Here is a 14902-nt window from a genome sequence, read left to right as displayed (position 1 = left end):
CCCTATTATTTATACGGTATACTTGTGAGCTTGTGTCTATTTGAATGTGTAAAAATGATTGATTGCTGGCTTTGTTCAACATGGATGGAATGAAAGAATGTCCCTCCCTCAACCTACTCCCTTTCTCCCCCCCCCCCCCCCTCTCTCTCTCTCTCTCTCTCTAAGAGAAAGAAAAGCCTGCGCGTACACACTTAACCCTCTAAGCGCACACGCTAAAACCATAAGCGCACTGTACGCTGGGTAACGACATGGCGTCCAAATTATGAGTTGGCCAGACTCTCTTAATATACGGCACTGGCTGAATCCACATCGTACTTGTGGATGATTTGTATGAAGATGCTGTTGCCATGGAAACGGATTTATGACCCCCCACAAAAAGTGTCTTGCACGATAACATATTATCATAGTGACCATATGTATCAAATTCAAATTTAAATGCTAAAAAAAAAGAAACTAAGAGAGCAGCGTGATCCACACAATTTTGTATGATTTGTTTAAAAACTGCAATTGCCATGGCAACAGATTTCCGGACAATCGAATTTCAACAGAATTGATTTAAAACTGAGTAGCTTGATCCACATTCTGTATTTGTAATCTTTATGACAATTTGATGTTACCATGGTAATGCATTACTCCATACTGACACATGTAAACTAGGACATGTAAAAATTACAAGGTCATTGTTCAATGTCCCCTGGACTAAAGGTAATCACCTCCTCATCAAAAACTGTCATCGACTAATGGAGAGTACTGCTTCATCAACTGTATATCATCAGTCTCTATCTCGGTTCCTCCATAGAACTGGACTTGGAGTATCTTCACAGTTTCACTGTCACAATGATGATTCTTCAAGTGTCTTCTAAAACCATTGAACGAATCAAATTATGTCCGTACACAGGCCCCCTGGGCGCAATTTATTGTTTGTCCATCACTCAGTCCATGTTCGTATGGCAAACAGTGAAAAAAAAAGCAGTTTCAGTGGGAACTCCTAAAGAATGCATCACTTCATTATCTATTTGAAAGTTCAGATCTCGGTTCACGAACTCGGGGTAATTCCAAATGTCCAAAGGTTGATGAGAGGTTTTGCATACCGTAGACAAAACACATATTTAATGTGCTTTGAACAATGTGTCGAAGGCACTCTGAATGATATCACCAGAGCAGGGTAGTACCAAGTGGTCAACAATAAAGTAATATTGGTACACATGTATGTTATCCTTCTGACGTCCTCTGTCAAGCAAGCTGCATCTTCTGATCTTCAAGCAAGCAAGCTGCATCAAGAGCTGCATCTTCTTCTGCTTTCCCTCTTCAAGTGGTGATCAAAACTAGCATCAGGCTGAAAATGTAAGGAAACAATGAAAAACAAACAGACATTGTATGAATCTATTACAAATAAAAACTAGACAAATTTGACTGTGACCTTTATTTCGATTCCATAATGCAATTTGATTGACTCAGTCACACATAGGCTTAACACATTTTATTCACATTTATGATTATTTTAACAGATTTCAAGCTATCACACACACGGAGGGATGGACTACTCAAAACCATAACAATTCAGGCACCACTTCTTGGCAGAGGATAATAAATGGATCTTATTCCATTTTACTTAAAGATCACTATAATTTCACAATTAAAACTCACTTATACCTATTTTTTCTTAAAGAAGCTTTGAAATTTATCACTTTTCTCTTATTCGTGACTGATCAAAAAGCAACTTCAAAATTTTAGCCTACATATGGGGAAGACAATCTTTAAAGTTCAAGGATCGACTTTGAAGCATTCACGAGTAAAGTTCTCGTCGACATCAGGACATAACCCTGACAAAGGCAAGTGCGCAAAAATATTCACAACATCCAAAAAAAAAGTTAACCTGTGAAACATTGAAAAGCAAGTGATCTTAATAAATTACATAGTCCAACAACACAAAAAAACCCAGAAAATTTCCCTTGACCTCTAATTTCTTTTCTAATACAAAAACAGATCATAGAAAGTAGAAAATGCAAAATCAATTAAACTCGTAAAAATCAATTTCATTTTCAGAATACCAAAGTACTGTGAGTTCTAATTGCCTGTCCAAAATGACTCATAAAGGCTTGTTCAGATATGATGAGTCAAACTCCGGCAACATTTTAGTGCACAAATCAATGCGATATGAGATGGTAAAAAACAAACAAATAAACAGATCAAAATGCAACAAAACAAAACAAAAACACTGAGGCAAGAGGAATATATTTTGCCACACAGTGGCAAGAAGTTATGGTGCAATCAAGCTCAAAAGTAAGTGAAGATACAATGTCATGAGTTTATCTTTATCTTATTTTTTTTTTGAGTCATGTGCATTCATTAACATAATGAAAGTGGCGTGGTTCGGTGCACCATATCTGAACACTAAAAATGTCAGGGGGTTTGTCGCATCATATTTGAACAAACCTTATAGTCATGTAGACTTACCTTTTGAAATCGGATAAGGTAGTCTATAGCCAAAGCCACAGAAATCTTGCACAATCCTTGCGCCCTGGTTCACAGGTGGAAGCAGATAGAGAACAAGAAGGATTTGCAGGTTACTTACATTCTATGCTGTGTTGTAAGAAATGCATGTTATATACAATATATTCTACGACTCATTAACAAAGTATCCAGGTATCAACAGTAATTATCAGTGAATTGCACTGCATAATCAGGGAGCATTAAGTAAAACATATGATCCTTCATGTAGGATGAACCCATGGGTTGTTGTGTGACTTCTTTAAAAAAAAACAAGAAAAAAAAACTCTTCTTTATTTCTTCAGCATCTCCAAAATAACAAAATTACATTACATATTGATTTGTGACTGTGAACTTTTATATTACAATTGAGTTTGGTGAAATCCATTCATCTGCCTTTGAAAAATCAAAGTCACAAGATATTTCCTGCATTTTTTTTTTCATAATGAAGGGCTCCTGACCCTTGATTATTGACCTCATGACCCTCATCGACTCCAGGGAAACGTTTGATAAAATGTATTGTCAGATGCAAAGATTTCAGCTACTTATAACAGTTGTCACCAATGACAAGTTTTGTGGAACGCCCCCTGGATTTACATAGCCTTACCAAGTTTCATTCACAGATGATTGTTTTCAACTTGCGGCATGATACACAAGAAACGATATTGGATGGATAGACATCTAGAACATAAAAAAGGGGCTTTCAAAACCTATAGTATTGTGCATACCCTGACTGCTACCAGGTCTGGTGGTACACTATTTGATGATTGCTCCAAGTCTCATGAATCCACATCAGTTTTCCGCATGTGTTCTCCCAGCAAACTCAACAGCTTGACTGTGGTTTCTGAAGGCTTTCCTCTTGCTAGCTTGACAAGACCTTCTACCAAAAACTGGCCACTGCTCAAAAAAGCTTGGCATCGTTGCCTGGGAGAAGGAGTGAGAAGTACTGTTCAACCTGCAAGTGTAAGGACCATGAACATACATAATTATCAAGTGGCTACAAGTCCGCAAACTGTCAAACTGGTGCGCAAGGTGTGATGCACTGGCTTAGGATTCAAAGTACTGAACATCCACATAACTGCACTAGTGTATTTACTGTATACAAGTGCATGAAACAGATTTATCTTGTGTGCATGAAAGATTTGATCAGAACTGCAGAAAACAAAGGGTTTTGTTCAGGTGGCTTCAGATTAATTCAGTCGGTGATTCTATTATATATACCTACTTGAGATATGCTCATAATTTCAAGTTCGTTTTAATTAGCCACCGGGGGGGGGGGGGGGGGGGGGGGGGGGGGGGGGGGCAATAATATCCTGCTTCCAGGTATTCATCATCTTTATGCAGTGTACATTTATGCAAATATTATTTGAGGAGAAATGGAAAAATCAAATGCCATTTTGCAATTGATCTACTCTCATTTTCAAGGTTTTTTAGATAGATAATACAAGTAAAAGGTCTTTTTGCAATTCTGTCATTTTCAAGATTCTCAAGTGCACTATTGCCAATATCATTAAGTGTGGCAATAACATAAGTATGGGGAAGAGGCATATTCCAGAAGGGATTTTTTTTTTCAAGAGATTATTTCAACAACTACCATCAAAGTAGACGTATATTCCCTCACCTGAATCATGAAAAAAGCGATGATACATGTATTCCATTTTGACTCATTTGTGAAATTTAGGATCAGTTCTCAGACAGAGAACAACTGCCAGTTATTAATATGGGCTGTGATTCTGTTTCTCGCTACCCTTGAACTCGCACCTTACAATTAGATCTAGAGTCTAGAGTCTTAACATGGACTCGGTGGAAATACCGGTTTTACATGCATGTGACGTCATCAACTTCATAAGAGCATATTCTTAAATTTGTAAGCGGTTAGCAAACTCATAAATAGTAGTACTACTCATATTAGAAACTAGTTAGTAGATTCTAACGTAAGATCCACGCGCAAACACTAGCGTCCTATATAGGCCCCTACGTTCCTACGTGTAGCTACTGAAAACATCACGTAACCTGTTGTGATAAACAAAAATCGGGTCGGGAGAACCCCCCACCCAGCCCCTTTAATCGGGTATTTACGCTCTTTTTAGAGCGATATTTGCTACTAGTACCTAGTAGTAGTACTAATCTAAACCTAACAGTTTGGACCTAGAACAGTTACAGTAGGCCCTACAAAAAATATAGTAGGCCTAGAGGCCTACCAGTATACCTACGAACATGTACAAACCTACGAACATGTACGTACACTTGAACATTGTTCGAACTTCGTCTTCGTGCACGTCAGTAGCGGGTAATGATTTGCGCGCTAATAAAGATCCGCACCAGAGCCTCAGAGGTAAGAAAACTACATCAATAACAATACAAAATGCCACGGAACCTTTTATATTTAAAATTTGATGATATTTTTAAAATGCAATTATTGGACAAAGGAACCCTCAGCGAAATTCGGACTCAATGCATCGCGCAGCGCGTTGGTGTTATGGCCTATTATGTATGGCAAACACTATAGGGTACATGTACTTAGTATGCTGCGCTACATAGTATACTATAGTATTATGTGCGTGCTAAGACAAAGTTGTCTATAATATGCGATGAAATCCGTGAAAATCATGCACATCGTTTATGATAGAAAATAACTGGTACAGGAAATAATTACCTTAAAAGATACTTATCCCCGCTGACAGACTTAGCAAAGTCACCATCATAGATTCAATGTCATTTTTAGCCCCAGACGACATCGAAAACCTGACTATCGCGATGACAGACGTTGACGACTCCGCGCCACAGCAACAAATTTCAGGCATTGCCATGTGTAACCAATGAGATCATCGGACTGCGAACACGTGACTTTCTCTGGTGGACAACTAACACCGATACGGTGTTATTAGTGAAAACCCCCTTTTCATGACAAAACTATAACACCACTTGGGTGTCATTTTAACACCGAGAATCTAACACCCAATGAATGAGAGTATGTTGGTGTTAAATTAACACCGAAGGGTGTCAAATTGTGTCAATTTAACACCAAATTTAACACCCACAGTTTGACACCCGGTTGGTGTTACACTTTTAACACCGCATTTTTTGCAGTGATATATATTTTGTCGCTTTAGAAATTAAGGGGAGGGGGCGCACCGGGCGCAACTGCTGGCAATTACTGACAGCAACATCAGGAGAATTGCATAACGATTAAATGCGAGCGAGCGAAGCAAGCGAGCTTGAAAATTTTGACATTTTACAGTCCCCAAACTACCGTTTGTAGCTATATTTTTTCGCCTTAGAAATTAAGGGGAGGGGGCGCACCGGGCGCAACTGCTGGTAATTACTGACAGCAACATCAGGACAATTGCATAACGATAAAATGCGAGCGAGCAAAGCGAGCGAGCTTGAAAATTTTGACATTTTACAGTCCCCAAATTGCCGTTTGTAGCTAATTTTTTTCGCTTTAGAAATTAAGGGGAGGGGGCGCACCGGAAGCTACTGCTGGCAATTACTGACAGCAACATTAGGAGAATTGCATATAACGATTAAATGCGAGCGAGCGAAGCGAGCGAGCTTGAAAATTTTGACATTTTACAGTCCTCAAACTGCCGTTTGTAGCTATATTTTGTCGCTTTAGAAATTAAGGGGAGGGGGCGCACCGGGCGCTACTGCTGGCAATTACTGACAGCAACATTAGGAGAATTGCATATAACGATTAAATGCGAGCGAGCGAAGCGAGCGAGCTTGAAAATTTTGACATTTTTACAGTCCTCAAACTGCCGTTTGTAGCTATATTTTGTCGCTTTAGAAATAAAGGGGATGGGGGCGCACCGGGCGCAACTGCTGGCAATTACTGACAGCAACATCAGGAGAATTGCATAACGATTAAATGCGAGCGAGCGAAGCAAGCGAGCTTGAAAATTTTGACATTTACAGTCCCCAAACTACCGTTTGGTAGCTATATTTTTCGCCTTAGAAATTAAGGGGAGGGGCGCACCGGGCAGCAACTGCTGGCAATTACTGACAGCAACATCAGGAGAATTGCATGATGATAAAATGCGAGCGAGCTTGAAAATTTTGACATTTTACAGTCCCCAAACTGCCGTTTGTAGCTAATTTTTTCGCTTTAGAAATTAAGGGGAGGGGGCGCACCGGGCGCAACTGCTGGCAATTACTGACAGCAACATCAGGAGAATTGCATAACGATTAAATGAGAGCGAGCAAAGCGAGCGAGCTTGAAAATTTTGACATTTTACAGTCCCCAAACTGCCGTTTGTAGCTATATTTTTTCGCTTTGGAAATTCGGGGGGGGGGGGGGGCGCACCGGGCGCAACTGCTGGCAATTACTGGCAGTAACATCAGGAGAATTGCATAACGATTAAATGAGAGCGAGCAAAGCGAGCGAGCTTGAAAATTTTGGCATTTTACAGTCCCCCAAACTGCCGTTTGTAGCTATATTTTTTCGCTTTGGAAATTCGGGGGGGGGGGGGGGGCGCACCGGGCGCAACTGCTGGCAATTACTGACAGCACAGTCAGGAGAATTGCATAACGATTAAATGAGAGCGAGCAAAGCGAGCGAGCTTGAAAATTTTGGCATTTTACAGTCCCCAAACTGCCGTTTGTAGCTATATTTTTTCGCTTGGAAATTCGGGGGGGGGGGGCGCACCGGGCGCAACTGCTGCAATTACTGGCAGTAACATCAGGAGAATGGCATTAACGGTTAAATGCGAGCGAGCGAAGCGAGCGAGCTTGAAAATTTTGACATTTTTACCGTCCAAAAACTGTCGTTTGTAGCTACATGTATATTTTTTTCGCATTGGAGGGAGGGGGCGCCCGGTGCGCCCCCTGGATCCGCCACTGGTAGTCAAGGGTGTCGGTTTATGTTCATGATTGGGGGAGGTATGACCAGCGAGGGGGCGTCGAAGTGACCAAGCGGGAGAAGGATGTCCAAAATCTGCACTTTATATAGAGCATCCCCTAATTTGTTTGTGTTTATAAACATCATATAGATGGAAAAGTTAGGAAATAGCCAAGGTCAAGTCTTATTATTGGCAATGCAAGGCATTTTAGTATAGACTAGTATGTAAAGCAACACTGCAAAATCAATGATCAAGCTTTGATAGTAAATGTGTACAACCTATCAAACATTGCGCAACATTGCAGCGACTCTTTTTGCCATTCCGATATTCTGAGTACACTGCGCACATCCTGCTTGTATTCAAAATGCCAACCTGGCAGGAATCACGCTGAATCACAATCTTTTGTCGTCTCCGGGCTTTTTGAACAATGTTATACCTCTTTAATTATAATATGGTTAAAAGAAATCTTAGAAAAAATATCGTTTTTTCTTGATCATCCTTTCATGTCGATTTCAAAAGCAGTTTACTAACCTTTGAATTTTCGTAGGTTTTTTTTTCTTTTTTTTCTTTTTTTTTCTTTTTTTTCTTTTTTTTTTAATCAGCGGATGGGGGGGGGGGGGGGGGCACGTGCCCCCCCTCCATGCCCCGTAGTTACGCCACTGTTCCTAGACCTAGATATCTAATGAATTTTAGACGCAATAAAGTCATCCAACCACAATTTGTAGTGATATAGACTCACACTCAGTTATTTTTCAGTTTTAACTTTCAGTCATTGAAAAAATTCATATCTACTATTACTAAAGATTACCAAGTCCATGTGCTATTACTAATTACATTGAGTAGCAAGTAACTTGCTACTCCCAGAGCTTCCAGAGCTTGCTGCTTCCAGTAGGCCACTATACTGACTTTACTTGGTAGTCAGTGGCGTATCTAGGGAAAACGGCGCCCGTGGCAAGCGCGAAAATTGCGCCCCTAATTTCTGAAAAAGTGTTCAACCCCAACCCCATCCCGGTAGGGACTTAAAAAAAGTCCTCATGATATGCTTTTTGAAGCACTTAAGAGGGGTCTTTTGAGGGTGATTTAAATGTAAATAGGCAACCCTAAATTTTGTTGTGTTTTGGCGAGCGAGCGCAGCAAGCGAGCCGAAAATTTTTATATTTCAGCTTTATACATAACATGGAATTCTTGTCATTTTTGGTTATCAAATCTTCGAATTACAATCTAATCATAGTGACGGCCTTATAGATAACGATTTGTACCAACAGTGTCCAACCCCATCCCGGTAGGGACTTAAAAAAAAGTTCACATGATGTGCTTTTTCAAGCACTTATAGAAGGGGTCTTATGAGGGTGTTTTAAATGTAATAGATATTGAAGAATTTTGGCGAGCGAGTGCAGCGAGCGAGCCGAAAATTTTTGTATTTCAGCTTACAAAACATGGAATTCTTGTCATTTTTGGTTATTAAATCTTCGAATGACCATTCTAATCAAGATATAGTGACGGTCTTATAGATAACGATTTATACCAACAGTGTTCAACCCCAATCCCATCCCGGTAGGGACTTAAAAAAAGTCCACTTGATATGCTTTTTCGAGCACTTAAAAGGTTTTTTTTTTAGGGTGATATAAAATCTGATAAATTTTGATAAATTTTGGCGAGCGAGCGCAGCGAGCGAGCTGACAATTTTTGTATTTCACCTTACAAAACCTGGAATTCTTGTCATTTTTTGGTTGTTAAATCTTACAAATTCTAATCAAGATATAGTGACAGCTTCATAGATAACGATTTATGCCAACAAACTAAGGACTTGGAAAAGTACTCTGAATTACTACCAGTGAGTGAGCCGAAATTTTTATATTTCCACGTCATCATTACGTTTTGCTCTTCTTACTTTTTTTTTTTGGATAAATTTTGGCGAGCGGGCGCAGCGAGCGAGCCGAAAATTTTTATATTTCAGCGTTACAAAACATGGAATTCATGTTTTGTTTTTATCTTGTTTGATTTGGTTTTCTGCCCCCCCCCCCCCCCCTCCCCATTCTCCTTCCCCCCGTCCGGGCGAGGTTTTTTTTTTTCTTCTTCTTCTTCTTCTTTTTTCACGTGCCCCCTTGCCCCCCCCCCCCCCCCTAGATACGCCACTGTTGGTAGTTAATACTACTGACTTAGCATGCAATGTGCCTATAATAGGCTGCAGCGCAGCATGCATTGTACACACATAATATTATGCATCATACACAATTTACGGTACCGAGTACAGTATAATACCGGTAAACGGTGAACATTATCGCAATGTATCTTCGCGATTCGGTCAGAAAGCAAAGCAGGGATCGGGAATGTCTACTGTTTGCGCGTCAGCTTCGCGCGCGGTGCAGTAACGTAGTATTAACACGTACTGTACACGAGTTCTTTAGTGTGTATAATATCATGTAACTCCATAATGTATCATCATCCACACAAACATAAAAACAAGGAAGAGAGAGAGAGAGAGAGAGAAAATGAACGCAAAAGAAAGGAAAGGCGGAATTCAAAACGGAAATAAAAGCGGTAAAGACAGCTTTTGTTTCATTTGTCAACATCTAAGCATTGCTGAAGAGGGGTGTTGAATAGCTCAAACACCTCCCTTTTGCCCAAGGGGGGTGTTTGAACACCTTAAACACCCCCCTTTTGGCAAAGGGGGGTGTTTGAACACCCAAAACACCCCCCCTCGGTACGCCCTTGTTTACACGACATTCAACCTTACTGTGATGAAATAGACAACGTCCAGCAAACGAATTGTTTACAAGTAATCAGAAAGGGGCAAGTTTTACAGTATAGTGTACTGTTTGTGGGAGCACATGTAGTAGTGAATAAGACTCAGGATATCCGAACAAGAGGCGATGGGTTGAAATTGTAGTTAGTGCATTCGTCCTCTAACAAGATGATTTATTCACAGTGCACCTCTTGACCCAGTTTTATTAAATGGTATGTGGTCATGTCAGGGTAAAAAAGAAAGGAAGAAAGAGAATTGCAGGACCCTGTGAGAGAGCAGTGCAGTACAATGTTATCTGCACACAGCAATTGGATTTGGATTTGGATGCCAGTTTGATTTTACTCAATTCGTTCACATCAATTTGAATACGGTATATACCACATATTTCAAGGGATTTCTATTTTTTGCGAATTTCGCAAGTCAGGTGCTATTCACAAATTCATAGGATCAAAGTTATCCATTAGAGATGATAAGTCTCTGCATTGTGTGTGAGGATTTACTGCCTTTTTTTCATTAGCTTCCCTACCTGCATTGATAGTGTATATAATTTTATGATCCTCCACAATAATTAGCAGTCACCTAATGGTAGCCCACACACAGCAGGAGGAGATGCAAGTGTGATCAATTTGATTTTCTTTTCAGGACGTGATCAAGGGTGTGATGGCGTGGAAGAAGTTTCCCTCACAAGGCTTGGTGTCCCTGGCCAACACTCCGACTCTCACCAATGTCTGGGTCCCCCGATGGTGAGTCTGAGCTTCTCTATCTTTTTGAACTGAGCATTTCTTATGTGTGAAATACATAGTCTTGATGGGGAAGAATTTATATTACTTGTATAGGAACCTTGTTACCTGTACAGCAGTACCTTGATCGCAAAAGCTGCTTCCGCATGCTATGCCTCCCTAGTTTGTTCTTTGGTATCTTGTTTATCAGCTGCTTCCATTTATATGTACTCATTTTGGAGGCAGAAATATAATTTCTTGTATGCATATAATTTGAACTTGTGCATAATACCCAAGCTATATTGTAGCTGCTGTCAAGTTATGTTTGTGCGAGACATCAACCAGATAGAGTTTAGTTTTAAGCATTGGTAAGATAGATAATGATGTGTAGGTAAATTTAACTAGTGCTCTAGCTTATCAAGTGCTCTGATTAATATCTGAGCACTTGTCCTGACTTCGGAACTCTTTTTGTAAATTGGACCCCATCTGTACAAAATATAAAAAAGAAGAGAGCATAATATTCAAAATGCAAAGGCCTGTTGATCATAGAATTAAAGTTTCATGAGGTATGATCCTGGAGTTTGACTGTAATTCACTACGTATTCTGTCATCCAAATTCAGGACTGACACATTTGGCACCGACCTGCTACCAGACTCTGTTCCACCACTCTTGGATGGTCTCCCTGAAGCCGACAGGGAGAATATCGTCCTCTCTGATGACTCGTGAGTATGACGTCTACTTCACCACTCGTTAGGCAAAGATAAACCATTAAAAGTGAAGTGTATTGGTAGATGATATAAATATATTCTTTCTTATATTCAGTTAGATCTCTTTCATATGTTAGAATGTATAGAAATCACTCCTGTACCTTATTCTATTCTTTTAGTACACTCGAAAGTCTGTCAGATCTCTTCCAGAAATTTTGCATGTGTAGAAAATTCTCCTCTACCCTAATATCTTTTCTGTGTACAGTCAAAGAAATTATGTGTTATGTCATACTGAAGATGCTCACTGCTTTGCAAGTTTGTAGCGTGGTCAAGTTTGGTAAATCACCTATTCTAATCATAGTATTTAGTGGTGGTTGGAGTGAAGACAAAGCAGAGCAGTGCATGATCAAGATATTTTTTAGATGAAAGCATCAATTTTTCTTCCACAATTAACTTCGATATTCCATGAAGCTGTCAGACATGGTCCATCTGGACATTTCTGATAGCCTCAGGAAATATTATTGATAAATTACGTAAAAGAGTGGTAGAGGGAGGATCTTAAATGCCAATGCCATGTCGTCTGTATCACCACGTAGATTTGTACACTGTATGCACAGCATTAACACCGATTCAGACTCTAGCTCTGCACATGTTCTGTACATCCCAGGCAAGCTGTTTGTTTTTCATTCCAGCTGTACTGGAATTAATGGCATATGCCAGACCATGAATATACACTTCTGGTGAAGCTACAGTTTTGTGGTGAACGGTGAGATGATTTTTGTTGTTATTGACATTTCTAGGGATGGTGAGGAACCAGAGACCAAAGAAGTGATTCCAGAAGTAACCTTGACCCCCAGCATGGTGAATGCAGAATTCCCCTTGATCAATGCACCACAGACACCAGAGGTGCAACAAACACCTGATAGGTGAGTCTGCAAGATTTACTTAGTGCACCAAGTTGTCTTCTAAGTATGAGTACTTCTTCTCATATGGCGTGATGTGCCTGGTTGATACTCTTAGGTTAGCTGACTATTGCTAGTCACCTGGGGCGTACCTCAAGTGATGAATGATTTAGTGTGACACATCTTTAGCTTGATTGTTTTATGCTTTGTGTAGGTAGTGTACGATGGAAGCTTCATTGGTTGAATGCCAACTGAAAAAAAAAATACCAAGGAGTATCGGTCACATTTACATGTGACACACAGTGTGTACACTAGAAAAACGAGAAGGTTGTGATGTTACTGTACAGCAGTTTATGTCAGTTATGAATGTCCAACGATATGTATACAAATGCAAGTACCTGTACCTTGATGAACTCAGCCTTTGTGAATGGAGAATCACATTCAAATTGAAATGGAAAACTCAAGAGCTAGTCTTGATTCTTACATGGATCTTAGTTGATCGAAAGTTGAGTTATGTTCTAGTTTTTGACTTGCTTTTATCAACCACAACTTCACTAGCAAAAGAGTCTCAGTATTGGAAAAAGAAGTGCTGAAAACAAATATGTTTGTATTCTGAAGGTAAGGATGACTGATTTCTCTGTTGTCATTACAGTGAAGAGTTTCCATTTGGCACCAAGCTCCCCACACACAACAACCCTGTCTCGAGCAATGGACCAGTCCCAAGGTGAGTTACTATATTTCTTTTTCTGTGGCAGTCATTCTTTCTTCGTTCTGAAGATGATAAAAAAGTGTGATGTAATTAGTGGTACAGTCAACCTAAGTCGACAGTCTTTTCAAGTCCTCCCTTTCATATTCTATTGATTTTAATCCATCATAAGTAAAATTTTCTCTATGTCAAAGCTATTTCTTCAGTCCAAATAGATTTGACTTAGGCAAGATTGACTATAGTCATTACAATTTTCTCTCCTTTATCTAAATGAGGCAGTATGTAACAGAATGTGGTATGATAGGATGTTCTAGCCTTTTGATATTAGACTAAGTGAACAAAGCACATCGCAGTCAACATTGTGCTGTTTTTTTTTAGTCATCGGTACACGTACTGCACATAGCATGTAACATGAGGAAAAAAACACAGCATCATGCCATGTGTACATGCTATGAAAATGTGCTGCATGTGTGTCATCTGCAAAGTCCTTCCAAAATCCGAGTACATGCCTTTTCATCCTGTATTTCAGTATATTCATATTTATATGTACTTTTAGTGTGTATCCTGCTCAGATGCTAACATGCTTTAGATTTGTTGGCTTTATGAATGGCTATCCAGTTGCTTTGGAGTCTGTTGTTTTTGTCCGTTATGGAGTCAATGAATACATCTTTTTAGTTGTCGCAATGCATCTTCTACGTGAAAAACACTGTACGAAAATAAAATTTCCTTAACGATAATTACCTTTAGTATCGTTTGAATCGATGAATTGAATCCAAATCAAACTTAATTTTGTTTGTTTGTCTGTTTTACAGAGAAAAGAGGGAAAGTGAGCTTGAAGTCTTCCTCAAGAAGCGATACAACCGGCTGGGAGAGAAGATCCAGGAACGCGTCTCCCACGTGAACACGCTCACCAACGACCCTGACCTCATTCTGCACTGACTGCATCCCTCGACTCCATCACCCTCTCTTTCATCTGTCTAATGAGGGGGCACTCCTCTCTAAAGTAACATTGCATCAGCTGAGGCTGAGGTAGCTTTTCAAGCAATCTTTCTGCGTCGCGGGACTGGTCACTGTGGACGGCAAGCTGTGCCGTGATCTATCTGCCCCCTGGGAGAGTGTTTGCAAGTCCCAGTGCTGACGAATATGTACACCTGACTGGTTTCCGCACCATTACAATGACCAATGTGGAAGAAACAAGTCAAATATGTGAAGACATACACTGATACATATGATGTGCAGATTTATTGCAATGACTTCCTCTTTGAGTTTTCATGAAAGTGACATATGCTCCATCTTTATCATGGTCATCGAATATTACTCAATAGCTTTTGGTGAATCATTAGGCTCATTAGACTTTTGCTACAAAAATCTTGATCTCATGTTTTTATTTCATTCATTCAGGATACAGATTCTTTGAGAGCAAAGAATAAAGATCATTTTCCAAATTTTATTTGGCAGAAAGTTCAATAAAACACCAGCGTTTCTCCCATTCCAAATATCAATATAGTCTTTTTTTTTCATGTACCAGATATCTATTTGATCTGATAGTTCTCAGATGAACGATGAAATGAGCATGAATGATTTTATCTTGTTGAAACATATAGGCCTTGTACTGTCTATTGTCAGCCACACTGTACTTTGATGGGGCTGTGTACCAATGGCTGTGTGTACGTAACGGTACTAGTGTTTCAGTTAAAAGAAAGGAGAAAAAATACTGGCCCTTCATACATTTCAGCTGAATGAAACATTCCGTCCATTTTTCGACATCATGATACAGGTTAGAGACTTTT

At 39.7% G+C, this 14902-nt stretch overlaps 1 protein-coding gene across 1 annotated transcript in view; it reads left to right on the top strand.

Annotated features, from left to right (window-relative positions):
• The window catches only part of LOC139738359 (cilia- and flagella-associated protein 221-like), a 38537-nt gene extending 24486 nt beyond the window's left edge, over window positions 1–14051 (top strand). Inside the window, exons 15-19 of the mRNA XM_071648995.1 lie at window positions 10720–10820; window positions 11418–11519; window positions 12305–12430; window positions 13059–13130; window positions 13925–14051. Of these exons, the coding sequence (XP_071505096.1) occupies window positions 10720–10820; window positions 11418–11519; window positions 12305–12430; window positions 13059–13130; window positions 13925–14051 (528 nt within the window). The remainder of the gene's footprint in view (window positions 1–10719; window positions 10821–11417; window positions 11520–12304; window positions 12431–13058; window positions 13131–13924) is intronic.
• Window positions 14052–14902: the final 851 nt, after the last annotated feature.

This window comes from Diadema antillarum, unplaced genomic scaffold (genome assembly GCF_040938485.1).
Source record: "Diadema antillarum isolate AM-2024a unplaced genomic scaffold, OU_Dant_1.0 seq00000738_RagTag, whole genome shotgun sequence".
Lineage (NCBI taxonomy): Eukaryota > Metazoa > Echinodermata > Echinoidea > Diadematoida > Diadematidae > Diadema > Diadema antillarum.
The sequence above is the reverse complement of the archived record's forward strand: the minus strand, read 5'-3'. Positions and strand labels throughout refer to the sequence as shown.